The sequence below is a fragment of the Crocuta crocuta genome, unplaced genomic scaffold (assembly GCF_008692635.1).
Source record: "Crocuta crocuta isolate KB4526 unplaced genomic scaffold, BGI_CrCroc_1.0 scaffold303, whole genome shotgun sequence".
Lineage (NCBI taxonomy): Eukaryota > Metazoa > Chordata > Mammalia > Carnivora > Hyaenidae > Crocuta > Crocuta crocuta.
The window spans coordinates 2598657-2617347 of record NW_027528276.1 but is presented as its reverse complement, the minus strand read 5'-3'; the positions used below and the strand labels follow the sequence as shown (position 1 = coordinate 2617347).

The window sequence follows — 18691 nt, the reverse complement described above, 5'->3', positions numbered from 1 at the left end:
GAGGGTGGGGGACTGCGTGGTTCCCCAGAATTAACCTTTCTTTCTCCTCCCCTAACAGGTTGGTTTTTGGAGGTGTCCCTGCTGAAGTGACAAAGAATTCTCCCATGTGACACCCCAAGGCGCCTTTGAGGAAAGCTCTCTGGACCTCCCTATGGGCTGATGAAGAAGGGGGCTCCCCACACCCTCTCTGTCCCCAGCTGAGATTATGGTGGATTTGAGATACGGCCCAGGCCTGGGCCTCCTGCTGCCGACCCAGCCCCACAGGCGTTAGCAAGAGCCCCGCACTGTCCACCGCCCCTCCCCCCCAGAGACCACCCCTCCTATCAGGGGCCTGGAGCTGGCGAGTGACTATGCGGCTTGGGCTGTGTGTGGTGGCCCTCGTTCTGAGCTGGATGCATCTTGCTGCCGGCAGCCGGGGGATCAAGGGGAAGAGGCAGAGGCGGAGTGAGTAACGGAGCGGAGCTGGGGGGCCGGACCACCGCTGGCCTTGGGAGCGGGCGGGGGCCGCCGGGGGACCAGCGGGCCATCGGTGGTTTCATTCCCTGATGACCATTGCGGATTCTACTTGTCCGTTACAACGTTGTATGTTCCTCGGTAGATTATCCCGCTTGTGGTTTATCCGGTTTGTGGATTAATTGGTCGAGATTACCCACTCTGTAGATTACCCACCTTGTCTGTTTTTCCCTTTGTAGACCCTGCTTTCTAGATTAACCTCTCGCTTGTGAGGATCCCGTTTGTGGATTATGCCCCTTTGACATAACACCAGCTTTGTGTGGTATCCATGGAGATGTGTCCCCTGCCGCTGTGGCTGGGCGGGGGTGGGGGGGGGGTGGTTCCTGGTCCCCTCCTCACCCACAGGAGTTCAGGGCTCTTTTCTTTGAGTCTTGGCTGAAGGGCAGCCCTCAACCCTTTGGGGCCAGGAGCCCTACTCAGCTTGGGCGATGGCTCTCCCTGCCCAGATCACAGGGCAGAGATGGAGGAGCAGGGAGGCTCGTGAGACTGTCCACTCCTGTGGTTTTTAACTCTGCCCAGTGGGACCCAGGGAGCTGCACTGGGGGCTGAAGGGGACGCACGGGGAAGGAGTCTCACCCACTGCCCGTCCAAACCAGAGTGCCTCACTCCTCCCTGAATTCGACAAGATTCCACGTGAGATGTCGCTGGAAGGAAGGGTTCTCACAGCTTAAAACCAAAACTAAAGTCTCTTATTGTACAAATGGGGACACTGAGGCTAAGACGAGAAAAGAGATAATAGGCCTAAGACACACAGTCAATATAGGAACATAAATCCCGTGAGCCCCGTCTTCCGAAAAAGAGCTTGATGGAAATCACGATTACCTGTCCCCACTGGATGGCACCCTGGGCAGCCCTGAGAGCCCTGGGGCCTCACTCCAGCAATGGGAGATCTCTACCTGCCCAGTATGTACTGGGAGTGGCCACTGCGTGTGTGGGGCCCTGCCGAGGGTAAGGAGGAGGCCGACGTTACAGGCCCTGAGGCCTGCCCCCCGTGACAGATGTCACACCCACAGGCCGGAGGCTCCACGGAGGTGTAGCCCAACCAGACAGGGGCCCACCGGCAGAGGTGGAAAGGCGGTGGGGTTTTGGGGGGTCTCCGCGGAACGGCCAAGGCCAGAGCCCAGCCCAGGGAGAGGCGCTCAGAGAACTGGTGAAGCTGAAAATCCTGGGCTTAACAAACAATTAGAGACGGTTAGGTTCAATCAGGAGTGAGGCCTTGATTTGCCTCCCTTCCTCTCTGTTGTGGCCAGTGTTTTGGGCTCCACAGGCCAGATGCGGTTTAGTGGTTCATGACCAGTCTCCACTGTTTCCAAGATGGGAGAGAGAGAGAGAGCGCGCTAACGGGAAGGACCACTCGTGCTCGTGCGACGACGCACACTAGCAGTCACGCTTCTGCCCACAAGCAGAGCCACATATCCCCCCGCCCTCCCTAAGCCAGGAGTCGAAGAGCTGGGTTCAAGGCTGTTGTACTGAAAAAAACAAATAAAGCACCGGCCTGAGCCTGCAGAAAGGGCCCGGTCCCTGCAAAGGGCAATCAAATGCAGCAATTTTGATGGGCCTACTTTTTTTATTTAATTTTTTTTTTTTAAGAGGGAGAGAGAGAGACAGAGAGAGACAGAGCATGAGCAGGGGAGGGGCAGAGAGAGGGAGACACAGAATCTGAAGTAGGCTCCGGGCTCTGAGCTGTCAGCACCGAGCCTGACACGGGGCTCGAACTCACGAACTATGAGATCATGACCTGAGCCGAAGTCAGACGCTCCACTGGCTGAGCCACCCAGGCGCCCCTTGACGGGTCTGCTTTTGATACAGCCACAGCCATAGCCTCGACAGTATGTAACCCTGTTTTTATTACCAGGTGGTGTGAGTAGCAGACACGCCTGACAGTGAGATGGGAGGGTGGGGGGAGGAGGGGGGAGATGGGGGGAAAGACTCGGGTGCAGTGATGGTCCAAAACGAAGGGTTTAGAGAGGGAAGAGGGCAGATGTTGCTGGGCAATACTTGTCGAATAGAAACCATAAAGCTGCAAGTGTAATTGTCAGGGAATATAGTAAAGCCTACATGGGAGGCTTTATTTATACATGTACGTGTGTTGTGAACTCTTTGTAAAGCACCAAGCTCTGTATAGACTTGGGGACACGTGTCAGTGTTAGGTAAACACCGTGTGGGCCATGCTGCTCTAGGGTTCTCGGGGCTGTGAGGGGGGAGAAAGAGAACAAAGATGCGGCGTGTGGCTACCCTGGCCCCCTAACCACCGGGAGGGCAGCGGGCAGCCCGGCGTGCAGGGGCTGGCTTGCTGTGCTGTGAGCCTCTGGTCTGTGGACTCTGCCGTCATCTGTAACCGTGTCTGGAGGGCTGTCAGAAACCACCCACTACAGCTCTGATCCGGAGGCACATACCAGTTGAGTACAGAAATGGCCTGTGTGACGGTCCCCCTGCATGGAGGGGAGAAACTGAGCAAAGCACCCTTGAGCTGTGAGTTATGAACCCTGGCAAGGCGGCTTCCGCCTCTCTCATTCACTGAGGACCCACCCCCCCATCCCGAACTCCCTCTTCACTCACTCAGCCTCTTGTCTTCTCACCCTCTCCTGAATGCCTTCCCACCTGGATTTTGTGCCCCTCACTGTGCCCTCATTTTCTCACTACTCCTGGCATTGAGGTCTCCTTCCACTTACAGAGACCCTTTTCCTAACTGACTCCTGGGCTCCTTACTCAGCTCTGCCCCCATGAAGCCCCCATTCCTTCACTGAACGCGGACTCCCCCATCCGACCCCATCCAGACTCTGTGGGGGAAGTGAGATCAGGGGAGACTTCCTGGAGGAGGTGAACTTAGTTCTGCAGCTTCAAGCAGTTAGTCAGGCTCAGGAAGTAGAAGAGAACGTTCCAGGCAGAAGGACCAACTGAGCAAAGGCACAAAGGTGTGAAATAGTGTGATGTGTCCAGACAAACAAAAATAGTTGTCTATTGCTGAGGGGTAATGTTGAGAAATGAGGTGGGTAGGATCAGCTCATAGAAGCTTTTTAGTCCAGGTGGAAAAATTGATAAGACCAGATGGGTCTTAATTCTGCCGGCAATAGGGAGCCATTGATGGATTTGGGGCAGGGATGTTTTCAGTTGAGGAGTATCAGTTTGTAGGGGTTTTGCACAAGGATGAAGGAGCCAAACAAGCAGCAGGGGAATGGCGAGGAGGGCACAGCCTTGCCTTCCTGGCTTGGGGACGTGGGCTTCACTGAGGACTTGGGGAGAGGGCGGGCAGAGCCATGGGAGGGGGTTTGTGAAGAGGTTGGGAAGCAGGCTCCATCCCCTCTCTGAGTGCCCTCCACTTCACCGAGCCCACCCAGCCTCCTCAGCGAGGCGACAGGCTACCTACAGGCCCTACAAGGCTGTCTCCCCTTCACTCTTCCCTCCATCTTAGGCAAAGGATCCTTTCATATGGTGAATCTGACCCTGTCCTTCTGAGCTCCCCTTCCCTGCCAATAGGAAAAAGCCCTATTTTCCATTCTGTGAATGCACTATGATGTTCGGTGCCTCAGAGCCTTTGCACAGGCTGTTGCTCCTGTCTGGCACACCCTCTTCACCTAGCCGGCTGGGTAAGGGAGTGCCTTCCATTACTCATGCGCTTACACAGTGCTAGCCAGCCCTGCTTGCCGCATCCCTGGGTGGGCCTTTGTTTACATCACTGGGTCCCCAGCTCCGAGCACTTCTGGCACGTGTTAGGTGTGCCATAAATATCTATGGAATGAATGAGCCTCGGTTTTTCCCTTTGAATCATTATGCCCCCCCCCCAACAGCCACCATCGTCCTTGGACCCCCTCTCCCCTACACAGACCCACCTCCTGATGGCTGTCCATCACCCCCACTGCCCATGCATTTTCTCGCTAAGCCGAGAACACCTTTGGATTCCTACCCTCTTGACCAGCATCCCTTTCCTCATTGAACTGATCCCTGCCCATCACTGAACCCCTCTCCTCTTTGATAATCCCTCCTCCTCCTTCCTGAGCCCCAAAACTTCATGGCGCTCAGCTCCCTCTGTCCGTGTCCCTGACCCCAGCCTCGCGCCCCAGGCCATCCTACCGCCTGAGTGACTCTCCTGTATCCTCCGGTCTCCACTCCATCAATTCACTCAGCCTCGGAGTCTCGGAGTATCTTGATCATGGCCCCTGATCCCAGCTGGTCTCCCCTCCCTTTACCCCCACCTCACCCCTTCCACTCACTTCCCATCCCCCACTCCGCCAGAATTGCTCCCCTCGGGATTGACCAGTCAGTCACCGCCCATTGCCAGTTCACGGCCGCGGTCTCTTCTCAGGCACCCCTGCACACCTCTCCCCTCTCAGCTTGGTTCCCATGCCCACTCCCTCAGTCTGCTCTCCTCCCCCAGGATTCCCTCCATGCTTCCCTCTGAGCCCCTCCTCTGCTGGCCTGTGGAGCGAGCGTGGCCCAGCCGCTCAGCCTCCGCTGGCAATGCCTCTACTTCCATGGTTGAACCACCGATGGCCACGGCTTCCACGGACGGATCCCTGGGTTCCCTTCCCCGCTCCACAGCTGGTTTCTGGAAGGAGATGGCTCTCCTTCCTCTGCTCCTCCACCGCTGCCTTCTGCCCTTGCCCCCAGTGGGGGTGCCAAGCCCTGTCCGTTGCCGCCTCCTTATCTGACACCTGGGCAGCGCGGGTCCTGCCCAGGGCGCTCTGCTCTGGGCTTCCGCGCACCGGGCTTCGGAGCGGCCCCTACCTGTCCGGTTGCCCCTTCGCAGCCTCCTGGCTGCCTTCCTTTCTTCTGTCCTTCCCTTAACTTCCCAGCTCCTCCTCTCACCCCCTACGCCCACTGTCCTCGCCGCCTCGCGGGCCCCCATGGCTTCGGGACTCTTTTCGTGCCAAGGACTGCACATCGCTGTCTTCAGCCAGCGTGTTTCCCTGGGGCTCCAGGGCTCCAGGCTCACCTCCCTCACAGACACCCTCCCCCGGATGCCCCACGGGAACCACGGCCTCAACACATCCAAACCCCACCGCGCGTCATCTCCCACCCAAACCGCCCCTCCTCCTGCGGGCGCTCTCTCCGTGAAGGGCCGACAGCCACGCTGTCACGCCAGCTCCACACCAGGGGGCCGCCCTCGGCTTGTGCCTTCCCCGGCCTCTGGGCCCACGTCCAGCCCGTCACCTGGTCTCGTTGCCTGTCCCACCGGAGTGTCTTACCTGCTCCTTCGCATCCTCTCGGCTCGGCTCCGTCTCTTGGAGCCGAGGGGCCTTCCTGTCTCCGGACTTGCCGTCCCCGCCACCCATTGTCCATACCGCACAGCAATCCCCACCACGGCTCCCATTTTAAAGCCCCCGCTGATTCCCCACTGCCTGTAGCGCAATGTCCAAGCTCCTTGTACAGGTTTAAGACCCTTCCTCATCTGGGCCTGCTTCCCTCCCCAGTCTTAGTCCTCCTTCCGTGATCCCCCCCATGTGGATTTCAGACCCCAAGTGCTCCCCGCTTTCACTTGCTGTGTCATTGAGGGATCCGAAGAGAAAGGCACACGGAGATTTGTTGTTGGTTGAGTGCGAGGTGGAGCTCAGTATTCTGAGGGGCCTCTCGCAAATCTGTCTTTAACAAAAGTGACAAGGACGGAATGAATGAGCATGGGAACATAGCTATGGTGGCCAGCAAATGGGACACCTGGATCAGTTCAATTACTGAAACCCAGGCAACATGGGGCATCTGCGTGGTTCAGTCCGTTGAGCATCTGATTTCAGCTCAGGTCATGATCTCGCGGTTCGTGGGTTCGAGCCCCGCATTGGGCTCTGTGCTGACAGCTCAGAGCCTGGAGCCTGCTTCGGATTCTGTATCTCCCTCTCTCTCTGACCTTCCGCTGCTCACTCTCTCTCTCTCTTTCTCTCAAAATAAATAAATAACATTTAAAAATTAGAAAAAAAAAAAACACCCAGGCAAGAATAGAGAGAACATTTGTTTCAACAACGTATTTGGTAAGAATCTTGAATAATAGAAGATGTAATATATTTGAGGTAGAAGCAGTACTGAACACAGCCGAATAAAGACCTGAAGTGGCAAAGTAATCCCGAGGGCTCCCTCATAACACCGATGCAACATGTGAGAATTTTTGCTCTTAGAAGAACTAAACCAAGATCAATATTAAGTTTGAAGTGTATTGATTAGTATTGATTCCATACAACTAAATTCTCTATTAAAAAAAAAAAAAAGGCAGTTGGTGTACCCGTACTCCCAGTCCTCACATCACCCGGAGTGGTCCTGTCCTTGGCCTTCCTAAACTTCATTCCCTCTGCCCGGAGCACGTGCTGGCTGCGAATCCTTGGTCAGGTCGTGTGGCTCCTCCATGTCCTCCTCTGAAAAAATGAGGATTATAAAATAATGACAGCACCTGCTTCATGGGTTGTACGAGTTAAGTGAGTGAATACTTGATGACCTCTGAGGACAGAATGAGTTCCGGACCTTTGGTAGTTGTGCAGCCGTTCCTGTGGTTACGGCGTTGTTGTATGGCTGTGTTTGTCATCGTCCTTTCGCTTCTTCTGCTCGCCTTCTTAACTCTAACTCATCCTCCTGTCCTGAAACCAGGGCCCACTCCTCCCAGCAGCCCTCCAGAGTGGACACCCTCAGGTCCCTTTCCAGTGGTGGCAAGGGAGGCACACGAGACACCGTGTTTTGCCCCGGGTCACAGGCTGGGGATTCGGCTCCGGGTCTAGCGGACTCTGAAGCCTGAGCTGGGGGTCCACTACCCCGCATGACCTCCTGCCATCTGTTCTGACCCCCGGGCTCTCTGTCTGCAGCCCATGTGTCCAGCCCCTCGCTGCGTGCTTGTTCCTACGTGGCTCGTAACCACTCTCCCTGTTCCCTCCTCCACCTGCTTGTCTTCCCATGGGGTGAGCCTCCTTTCGTGACCGGCCACACTGTTCTGCCACCTGCCTTAGCCCCCACCCCAGACTCCTCCCTCCAAGTGGTCGCCTCTGCTTACTGGTTATAGTCCCTAAGCTTCTCTCCAGTCTGTTTCTGTTTGTCTCCAACTGAGCAGATTTTGTTTAAGACGTTCTCATCTTTCTCACCTGGGTGATCTGGTCCACTTCCTTCCAAACGGTCCTTCAGTCTCTGGTCTCCACCCAGGCTGCCGGAGGAACCTTCCAACGTGTGAATCAGCCCGGGTCCTGCACCCTGCCTTTAGCTTCCTACTGTCTAATCAGTTCTGAGACAGGTCCCAAGGAAAGCTCTGCCAAACAAGGGTCCTGTGGCCGAAACATTTGGGAAATAAAACTTCCTTTGTCCCCCTCTTAGGGTTGAAGAGGGTTGAAGGAGCCCTACAGTAAAGCACCCTGTTTAGACCGTGGGTCCGAGTGGTTCTGCATCTTACCTGACACAGTGGCCTTTCCTCCACAGCCTCTGATGAACATCTAAGCGAGAGCAGGGTCCAAGGAATGCTCCTTGGGAAACACTGCCTGGCAGAGGCAAGTTCAAATTCCTGAGCAGCATATGAAAAGCTCTTATCTTTCACCGTCCCCCTCCCTACCCCTCCTGCACCCCAAATTATCTGCACTTCCCCTCGGGCTGTTTTACACCTCTACTTCCTAATGGACAAATTGCTACTGATTCTTCAAGGGTTGGCCCAAGTGGCACCTCCTTTGTGACTCCTCTCTCTTCTTTTTGGGTCCACTATTGCCAGGGCTTGTGGCCGTCAGCATTTGCCTGTCGGCACCACTGAAAGATCCATTTGGATGGATGTCAGGCAACCTTGGATCCATGTCCCTGGCGCTCACACTGCTCAGGGTACCTGGGGAGGGGCTCGGGGAGGGTTGGTTAAACACGTCCATGAGGGAGTGACATCAAAGGTTTGAGACCCCCCTACGGGGGCTGGAGGTCACACCCCCTCAAAGGATGGCCAGGGTTTCTCAGCCTTAGCATCACTGACATTTTGAACCAGACAGCTTATGGGGGGGGGGGGCACTCCACACATCACAGGATGTTTCGTGGCGTCCCTGGCCTCTCTCCATACCAGTAACAACACCTCTTCCTGCTGTGAGAATCAGAGAGGTCCCTAGACGGTGCCACATACCCCCTGGGGAGCAAAATCGTCTCTGGTTGAGGCCACTGTTCTGGACATAGTTACTCCAGTCTCCCTGTCTCTGAGCAGATGATCATTTTCTCAGATACTTTCACCCATTGTCCTTCTTGACCTTAAACCTTTCTCAAGGCTAAAAAACACCTGCTTTCCGTACCTGAGGCCGAGCTCTTCTTCCTCCGGAGAGGGCAGGGGTAGGTTGTGGGAGTGTACCGCTTCAGCAGTTTCTCCCAGAAGGGTAGAGCCAGCCGGCAAAGTGAGCCTGGAATGTGCCTGGAGCTAAGGACACACTTAGAGCATCCGTGCTAGTTCCCTTGAGAGATGATGGTGGGGAGGTTTATGAAGCAGTGTTTCAAAAAATTCTTTTAATGTTTATTTATTTTTGAGAAACAGAGAGGCAGAGTGTGAGCAGGGGAGGGGCAGAGAGAGGGGGAGACACAGAATCTGAAGCTCTGAGCTGTCAGCACAGAGCCCGACGCGGGGCTCGAACCCACAACCCTTGAGATGATGACCTGAGCCGAAGCCGGACGCCTGACCGTGGTGCCCCCGGAAAGCAGCCTTAAATCCTGAAGTCCCGACATGGGCTTCCTGAGAAGCACATCCACGGCGTGGGAAGAGACTCCAATCTCTCCACTTCCCAACCTTGTGGGGGCCCCGGGAAAGATGGCCGTCCCTCCTACGGCTGCCTCCTTACCCCTCTCCCCCTCCCCCCCGCTTGCAGTCAGCGCTGAGGGGAGCCAGGCCTGCGCCAAAGGTTGTGAGCTCTGCTCGGAGGTCAACGGCTGCCTCAAGTGCTCGCCCAAGCTGTTCATCCTGCTGGAGCGGAACGACATCCGCCAGGTGGGCGTCTGCTTGCCTTCCTGCCCGCCTGGCTACTTCGACGCCCGCAATCCCGACATGAACAAGTGCATCAGTGAGTGTGCGGGGGGCGGAGAAGGCTCTGGACCCCGGGGGAGGGTGCCTCCAACTGTCAGCGGCCGGCAGAAGTAGAGGGGACCCCGAGGTGTGTGTGTGGGTGGGGGATGAGGCTCCTGGCTCAAGTATCCACTGCCAGCCAGACTCCTCAGAGAGGCCCTCCACGTCCCCAGCGCAGCGTGTCGCATTGGAACCCCATCTCCTCCCTCCAAACATGCGCCCACCTGCACTCCCGCAGGGTCCTGAGCCACTCACGCCGCCATCGACCCGAGAGCACGCCTCTCCTTGTGGCCCCTGCCCTACATCCCGTAACCAAACCGGGCCCGCTGCTTTCCTCCCGGTCCTCACTGCCGTGCTCTCACCCAGGCTCCCGGCACCTCTCTCCTGGACAATCTCAGTAACCTGTTCACCTGTCCTCCGAGCCTCCTCCCATTGCTTTCCACCCTCCGTCCACACTGCAGCCAGAAGGCTGCTTGCGAGACACATGTCCTTTCCCACGNTGAATAGTGCCGGTGCGCCTCCCGTTTGGTCAGTGCCTTGGAGTTTAGAACGCATTTCCAGATCTCGTATCAGTTGAGCTTCACAACAGCCTTTGGAGGGAGATGGGCCCTGGGTTCTAATCTCAACTCTGCTTCTTATTGGTAGTATAACGTTGGGCGTGTTGCAGCCTCTCAAATCCTCATCTTTAAAATGAGAGTGGTAGTTTTCACCCCTTTGGGTTGTTGTCAGAGGCGTATGGAAAGCCCGAGATGTCTGGCACTCAGTAAGTGGCACCTGCTATTGTCCTTACTGTATGTCACCTGCGACCAAAGCCGGGAATCAGAGCAAGAGAGGAGGGAGGCGAAGGGGGAGAAACAGAGATAAAGCCACAGAGCCCAGGAGGCACAGAGGAGGGGTGGAGTGGGGTGGGGAGCTTGTGAGGCTGGAGGTGGGGCCCTGGGGCTGCCCTCTTGGTCCTCAGGGCATTTGGGGTAGGAGTTCCTGGCTGCACCAGCTCCTGGGAAACTGGCAGCCCCAGTCAGGTGCCAGAGACGGGGAGGAAGTTAGCCGTGCCCAGGGTCTGGGAAGGGAGAGATTGTGAAAGGCCCTGCCTGCTTCCAGCCGGCCCTGTAACCCACCCCCCCATCACTTCCCCAGAGGAGGGAGAGCTGGCGCAAGGGATGGGGAGGGACCCAGGAGTCCGGCCCAGGTGGTTCCTGGAACTAGGTCTTACAGCGAGAGAGGAATTTGCCCCGGGATGTCCCCACCCCCCCCGCGCGTGCAGACTCTTTTCACAGGGCAGGAGGGGAGCCAGAGTGTGGGGTGTGCGGGTGCCCAGTGATGGAGAAAGGAAACCATCGTACCCCTCAGTTCGACTCTGACTGGGTGGCCGCTTCTCTCTCATCCCCACTGATCCCAGAGGCTGATCTGCCTTCCCCTCTGAAAGCGGCTCCCTTGGGCTTCACCTTGGTTCCCGGGCCGGTGTGGGGTTTGCGGTGGGGTTAGCCGACTGGCCCAGGCAGCCCTGAAGGGTGGCCCCTTTGGCCTCGTCTCCCCAGCCGGTCCTGGCCTTCCCTCCCTCCCCACACTCTTCTCCAGGCCAGAGTCCTGCCCTTGGGGAGGTTGGGGGGGAGGTCTGCCTTCGGAGGGGGGGGCAATGGGGATGGGAGATGAGTCAGAGGGCCCCCATCTGGCCCTCTCCTCAGAGTGCAAGATCGAGCACTGTGAGGCCTGCTTCAGCCACAACTTCTGCACCAAGTGTAAGGAGAGCCTATACTTGCACAAGGGCCGCTGCTACCCGGCCTGTCCCGACGGCTCGGCGGCTGCCAACGGCACCATGGAGTGCAGCAGTGCTGGTGAGTGTGCCCGGAGCGCTGTGGGACCCCGGGGGAGCGGCGGGCAGGGCCAGCCTGGGCTGGGGGCTGTGCAGAGAAAGCTTACCCCCCCACGCCCCCTCCCCCGTGGGCTTTTCTGCCCTTCTGGACTGAAGATGCCTCCAGCCTGAGGCTCAGGCACAGAGCAGGCAGGAGGGACCCCCCCAGGGGGTCAGGGTCAGGGGAGGAGATGTGACTCCTCTGGGTCAGGGGAGGAGGTGTGACCCCTCCCTCCTCTTTCTCTCCCTCTTCTCTCCCTTCCTGCCAGCACAATGTGAAATGAGCGAGTGGTCCCTGTGGGGGCCGTGCTCCAAGAAGAAGAAGCTCTGTGGCTTCCGGAGGGGCTCCGAGGAGCGGACGCGGAGGGTGCTCCATGCCCCCGGGGGAGACCACGCTGTCTGCTCGGACACCAAAGAGACCCGCAGGTGCACAGTGAGGAGGACGCCCTGCCCTGAGGGTAAGCTGCAGCCTCGGCCTCCCCAGGGCTGGAGTCAGGGGCCTCCAGGGAGTCACCCGGCCACTCCTGCCGCCTGCCTGTCACCCAGGGCCAGATGGGAACCCCCAAGTCCAGGTGCCACGCTGTGCCAGGTCTCTGCAGAGAGCAGCCCCCAGGACCCCGTGTGGTGGGAGCTGGAAGCTTCGGTGTCCACATCCCTCCTGTCTCCCCATTTCCTGGGAGCCAGCAGAGGTTGGCGCTGGAAGGACCCTGGGAGATCAGATGGGGTCACAGAAGGGGATGCTAAGACCCAGAGAGGTGCAGTGATGTGACCAAGGTCACACAGCCTGTGTCTTTGGCAATGATGTGGCAGCTGCCTGGAGGCGGGGAAGATAGGGGGCTGTGCTACTTATCCTCAGAGCTGCACCAAACATCTTGGCTCACTGGGGCCCAAGGTCTGAGAGGGACACAGGGTTGAGGAGGGTGTCTGGTTCATTGAGGGATGGAGGGCGAAGGGCTCCCGGGACCCCCGTCTCTGTGCCCAGGTTGCAGGGTCCCCTGAAGGAGCCGCCAGCCAGAGGAAGCCTTGAGGGGTCCCCAGCCCAGCTTTCTCACCACCCCCCTCCGAGAGCCCTGGGCCATGCCCAGGGCCTCCTGGCTTGCCGTGGGCCATCCTTTGTTGACTCTTGCGCCGTTGGGGTTGCAGGACAGAAGAGGCGGAAAGGCGGCCAGGGCCGGCGGGAGAACGCCAACAGGAACCTGAACAGGAAGGAGAGCAAGGAGGCGGGCGCCGGCTCTCGGAGACGCAAGGGCCAGCAACAGCCGCAGCACCAGGGGACAGTGGGGCCGGTCACGCCTGCGGGGCTCACCTAGGGACCTAGGGATGTTCTTCAGCCTCCAGGCCCATGCAGAAAGAGCCCAGCGCTGCTCTGTGTGACGGAAGCTTTACCGAACTGGAGTGCTGGGGGCAAAGCGTGCACACACTGTCCATGCGTATACGGACACACAGACACACACACGAGGGCCCACGTCCCAACATGCAACCAACATACATGCGCGCGCGCACATACACACAGTCGAGCCACCGGATGACACTTCTATGTCCTGGTCGTCACCGTGTGAACAGGGTGGGGAGGTGGAGGGGTCAGGCGGCACAGACTTGGTTTGCGATGCTCCCAAGGGACATGTCGGAGCGAACATTTCCCAGCGTCCGAGCCCACACACAGCAGAGCTTTCTGGAGGAGCTGATGGGACCAGTCCAGGGTGGCAGACAGGAATCAGAGCTCGAGGACGGTCCAGCGCCTCCAGCCGTGTGACTTTATCATTGGAGAGTATTGTTACACACCCCTGGTCCGTATCAGGGCTGCCCCAACTCTGAAAACTGCTTAAAAGTTTATTTCAAATTAAAAACAAAACCAAATGACAACAGTAGCCACAGGCACCACGTTCCTTTTCAGGGGCCAGGGATTGGTGGGAGTTCACGGGAGCAGGAAGGAACAGGGCTGAATTGGAAGAGATCCCCTAAATGGCCTTCTGGACAGGGAGTCCAGAGCAGGAAGAAAACTTGGGGGATACTCTGAGGGTGATGACCGGCTTCTCTGCATCCTTATTATTCAGAGTGTGGTCTGCGGACCAGCATCAACGTTGTCACTGGGCACCCCCTAGAAGTGGGAGTCTCAGGTCGCGTCCCAGCCCTGACGAACCAGAGTCTGCGTCATAACAAGGTTTCAGGCGCCTGGCCACGTTTAAGTTTAAGGAGTGTTGCTCTGATTACCTCTACGGATGGAACCGAGGTCCTGGCCAGCTTGCAGCAGGAGGGGTTCGGGTCAGCCACAAAGAAAGACTTTCATCTGGGAGAGGTAGAATCTGAATCCTGGGGGGCTAGTGGCACCCTAGGGGAAAGGGGTGCTCAGGCCCTCTGGGGTGGTTGGCAACGCTTGGATCCCCTAGACAGAACAGTGGATAGAATGGCCTCTTGTGGCACCCCGCAGTGCCCACTGGCAGCCTTATGGGCACCAGGCCCCAGACTAAGTGTTTGGTTTCAGGGAGGGCCAGGGATCGACCTTGCTCTCACGGAAGTAAAGGTTGGTAGGGGTGACGGGCATGAATCAAGGGATCTTTCCAATAAATGTGTAATTACACATGGGTGGAGTTGAGGCCGGGCAACTGCTGGCATGTGCACATGGCTATGAAAGTGAATTAAGGTGAATCAAAATACGACTTTATCTTAGGGAAGGGTGGTATTTGAGCCAAGCTCTGAAGGATGCGTAGGAGTTAGGACGGAGAGGAGGAATGGCATTCTAGACCAGCGCTGTACCATAGAAATACCATAGGAGCCACTTGTGTAACTTAAAATTTTTCTAGTAGCCACGTTTAACAAGTAAAAAGAAACAGGTGAAGTTAATTTTAATGATATCTTTTATTTAACCAAATATGTGCTAACATGTTATCTTTTTAACATGTAGTCAGTATAAAAATTATTAACAACATCCTTTACATTTTCTTTTCAAACTAAGTCTTCACCGTTCTGTGTCTGTTTACACGTCACAGCATATCTTAATTTGGACATTAGATTTTCACTGGAAATACTTGATCTTCATTTGGATTTCATAAAAATTGAAAAGTAGGTTGATATACTGAATCCTTGTTTCAGGAATAGTTACCAGGTTTCCACCTATCGAATCGAATATATCTTAAATTTTCAGTTGAATTATTAAAATGAGGTAACAGTAACAATTCAGTTCTTCAGTTGTACCAGCCACGTTTCAAGTGCTCCCTAAGATAAAGTGCAGCTAGTGGCTACTGGGTTGGACAGCAGAGTATGTATAGGGGGGATTGTACATGCAAATGTCCTGTGGCAGAAAAGAGCGTGGTGTTCAAGGGACTGAAAGAAAGCCAATGTAGCTGGACCGCCTGGAAGGCAGGTGAGGTGAGATGATTCCAGAAAGGATCTCCTGGAGTTGGGTCTTTAGTCTTAGAGCCGGGGGAAGCCGCTGAAGGATTTTAAGCAGCAGGCCAACGTGTCCAGATTTGTATTTTGCAAAGATCCTGGTGGCTGTCGTGTACAAGATGGATTGGAGAAAGCTGCTTAGGGGGCCGTTGCTGTCATCCAGGTGAGAGGTACTGGAGACACGGACTAGAGTGGAAATGGAGAGAAGTGGATAAAGTCAAAAGGCATTTGGAGAATAAAGTCGGCAGAGTTTGGTGGCAAATTGGATGTGGAAGAGAGAAGAAAGGGAGAGGAGGTGTCAAGGACGAAGTCCCCATTTCTGGCTCGAACACCCTCAGGGGAGATGGGGAGCCCGTGAGGAAGACCAATTTGGGAAGGAGAGGGTTTTGACCGTGGTGGATGTGGGGTGCCTCTGAGCATCCTGGTGGCCATGGCGAGTAGACGGTGTGTGGACACAAATGCGGGTCTAGCGTGTCCAGGGCAAGTCTGAGCTGGAGCACAAACTGGCATGGAGAAGATAGCTGAGGCTGTGGGTTTGGAAGAGGTGGAATGGAAAGGGGGCTGGGGGAAGAGCGGCTGGAGGACTCCACTGTGTGGCCCTCCCTGCACAACGATCGGAGAGAGTGGGGAATCAGTCGCAGAGGAAGCAGAGCCGAAGCAGAGGAGACCAGGGAGCCAGCAAGCAGGAGGGAGATCATGAGGACCTCAGGTGCTCAGGGACCACGTAAACAAGGACTGGAAATTGACCCTCGGACTTACCACGTGCGTGCTGACGGTAACCTCAGCGAGAGCCATTTGGAGGGGTCCCGGGGGGGCAGAATCAGTTGAGACAGTTCCTCCAGGAACTTTAGCCCAGAAAAGGGGAGAAGCAGGACAGGGGCTGGAAGGAGAGATGGCGGTGGAGAGTCTCTCTCTCTCTCTTTTTTTTTTTGAAGGTGGGAAAGACTTGAAAATGTTTGAAACCCGCTGGGAAGTGACCAGTTGAGAAAGAGGCGGAATCCACAGGAGAGCAAAGGGGAAATCAGTAGTGGAAGGCTCCCGGCGGAGGGCCAGCTCAATAGCCAGGACAGGTGTGTGCAGGTGAGGGAAGGCTAGAGGTTTGGAAGGTGGGGGATCTCAGGTGTGTGCCCCTGGCACTCTGTGGGGGGTCTTCCCACCCATACCCGAGAGGCCCTTCACTGCTGGCCAGGATTCGGAGCCTGGGCTGCAGCCTAGTGGTCTGGCTGCCCACGGCCCCCTTCCCCTGACCCTGGTGCTATTTCTGCCATCTTTGCCCAATAGGTCTTCCATTCCCAGTTTTGGTCTCTCTGCCTCCACCCCTGCCCCTCCCTATTTCTCTGACAGTCCTCCTCTGTCCCTTTTTTTTGCCCCCCTATCTTTCTCTGTTCCCACCTCAGCCTCTGATTCTGGTTGTGCATACCATTGTTTCTCTCTGTCCCGTCTCTCTTCTGGACATTCACTCTCCGCCCCTCCATGTCTTGGCTGCCTCTAGCTCTGATGGGTCACAATCTCCCAGCTCCCCTGGGTCCTCAATACCCAAAAGTGTGGCCGTATGAATCTGCAACCTCAGAGCTCGTTAAAAAGGCAGAATCTCACGCCCCTCCCATGCCTGGGGACTCTGAATCTGCCTTAGATCCCCGAGTAATTCACATGCATGTTCAATATTGGAGAACCGTCTCCTTTAGCGTTCCTCCAAAACCACACCAAAGCAAAAATCAGCACCTTAGCAACACGGGATGATCTGAAACCTCCTGTATCTCCTGTGTCACCTTGGTGTTACTCTGAGACATTCAGCTTCTCTGCATTCACTCCTTAGGCTGCTGCTGAAGCTCTAGGCCAGTAAGGATAGGACCATAACGTGGGCTTCAGCGGGTCCTGAGGTTCCACACCTGCAGAGTTACGGGTGGGAGAGAATTCTCCTGATACGGGTAGCCTGGGTGCTTCCAGATATGACCACTTCTTGCAAAGTAAGCCCCATCTGGACCTACCCCTGTCTGTCTCACTCTATCCTTTAAAGACTAAGAATTTGTGTTTGTTTGGTGTGTGTGTGTGTGTGTGTGTGTGTGTTTGAGCTGGTGGTGGAGTGTGGGTTTCACGGTGGAGGGCCGTTACCTGTCCCCAGAAGGAACCCACCTGAGACTGTAGATGGTAAGGATTGACCCAGAGTCACACCTGGCGATTTTCAGAGCGAGCAGATACTGGAAAGAGGGGTCTTGTTGAGAAACCCTGAGAAACCCTGCTTCTAGGTTTAGGCAGAAACGGCACATGAGTTTTATGTGGCCGTTATGTGCCCACATTGTCATTTGGGAAAGGTTAGTTTTTTCCCTCTGCAGGGTTGCAGATTTGCCCAGACGGATACCTCTCTGGCCACCTTTCCCAGTGCCAGCGCTGGTATGTTACGGACCAAGTCTCTATAGAGAATGGATTTGTTTTCCACGTCAGTATTTTTACTTTTTTTTTTCTTCTGAGAGGGAGAAAGACAGCGTGAGCAGGGGAGGGTCAGAGAGAGAGGGGAACACAGAATCTGAAACAGGCTCCAGTCTGGCTGTCAGCACAGAGCCCGATGCGGGGCTCGAAGCCACGAACCACGAGATCATGACCTGAGCCGAAGTCGGACACTCAGCCGACTGAGCCACCCAGGCGCCCCTCCACGTCAGTATTTTGAGAGACAGGATTGTTTTCTGGATTTTTTTCTTTACGTGGTTTTCCCCCTCCCTGGTTCGTTTGGTTTGGTTTGGTTTAGAAGGGCTGCGAGGGAATTTAGGAAAGGGGTCAATTTCCTGGGCCTTGATGCAAGCCCTTGACCTAGGCCCAGGCATTTAGGTGCTGGCCCTTGTACCCTGTTTCCTACAGCTCTTGTCCAGACCAGACTTAGACGCACAAGAGGTGGAAACCCCGGTGAAAGGTGGCAAAGGAAGGAGAAAACAACCAGAAAGCAGCGGTTCCATTTTGGAGGATTAAAGAGATACGTTGCGAGGGGGTTGGAGTACAGTCTGGCTGGTAAAAGCCAGAACAAAAGCCTTGTTATAGGGGAGTAGAGAAGATCTGAAGATGAGATGCCTCCAGGGTTGCTGGGGCCGGGCATACCAGAGCTGGGTGCACCTGCTTTGGTGTGGTGTGCCTCCTGGCTCTCCCGAGGGAAAGAACCGACACAGGGTGAAGAATAAACAGGTTTTGGCTGGAGGCTCGCTTGAGGCTCCTTCAGCATCGCGTAGACCCCAGGGGAGCGGCCACCGAAGGGCACCGTGGCAGGGCTACAAAACTCTGGTGCCCCCTTTCCCCGGCACCTCGAGCCTGCCTGGTTGGCAGTGAGGATGAGACCCAGGCCTGCGGCTAGAGAAGGTGGCTCGGGTCCTACCCTAGAGCCCTTCCAGAACTTAAGTAGGAAATTGCGAAACAGAGCTACATTTTGAAAGAGAAAGTATGTGAAATATGGTTCCTCCCTCGCCCGTTCGCTCTCCCGGAGCTTGGTGCAGGGAGGTGGGTGAGATGGATTCCTGGCTAGACTCAGTCTGCTGCGGGAAAGCGGGCAGAGCCAAGCCTCCAGGGGCCCCTCAGGCTGGGCCACGCCGGCTGCCAGCCTTTGATTATTGATTATTGTGATTGGGATGTACTTTTTCCATCTGTTGAGCATCAGCCTGGCCCATGGAGAAGGCCAGCTCCTTGCTCTGGCAGAAAAGGCTGGCTTCTGAGGGCTCCCTCTGCAACCCAATACGGACCATGGGCTGCTGATTAAATACTTGGAATGTCTTCAGGTTGGGCCAGGCCGATCCATAAAATGGGAGGCATTTTGGCAGTTCCAAGGCCCCTGGCACCCAGTCTTGGCACTAGCCCGGCTGTCTTCTTCAAGGAGCTGGGGTGGGCTTCCCGCCAGCGTGCTTCCCTGGGAAACATCGAAGTGAGTTAAAGTCAACAATGAGTTCATCTCCAAAAGGAATAAGCCGGCAGCCTTCAGGGCAGGGGAA

General features: G+C 56.1%; 1 protein-coding gene across 2 annotated transcripts; it reads left to right on the top strand.

Moving 5' to 3' along the window:
- Window positions 1–350: 350 nt before the first annotated feature.
- RSPO1 (R-spondin 1) lies at window positions 351–13155 on the top strand. 2 transcript variants are annotated; one of them, XM_077753182.1, is made up of 5 exons: window positions 351–444; window positions 9294–9485; window positions 11173–11322; window positions 11609–11797; window positions 12483–13155. In XM_077753182.1, exons 1-5 carry the CDS (start codon window positions 351–353, stop codon window positions 12647–12649), a joined length of 792 nt encoding a protein of 263 aa, XP_077609308.1. In that variant the 3' UTR covers window positions 12650–13155. The 2 variants fall into 2 exon arrangements, with proteins under 2 accessions (XP_077609308.1, XP_077609309.1); XM_077753183.1 differs by lacking the exon at window positions 11609–11797.
- The last annotated feature ends 5536 nt before the right edge of the window (window positions 13156–18691 follow it).

Coding starts and splice junctions, on each gene's coding strand:
- RSPO1 (XM_077753182.1), top strand. CDS start 351: ATGCGGCTTGGGCTGTGTGTGGTGGCCCTCGTTCTGAGCTGGATGCAT. Junction 445..9,293: donor GGGGAAGAGGCAGAGGCGGA/GTGAGTAACGGA, acceptor CCCCGCTTGCAG/TCAGCGCTGAGGGGAGCCAG. Junction 11,798..12,482: donor GAGGACGCCCTGCCCTGAGG/GTAAGCTGCAGC, acceptor TTGGGGTTGCAG/GACAGAAGAGGCGGAAAGGC.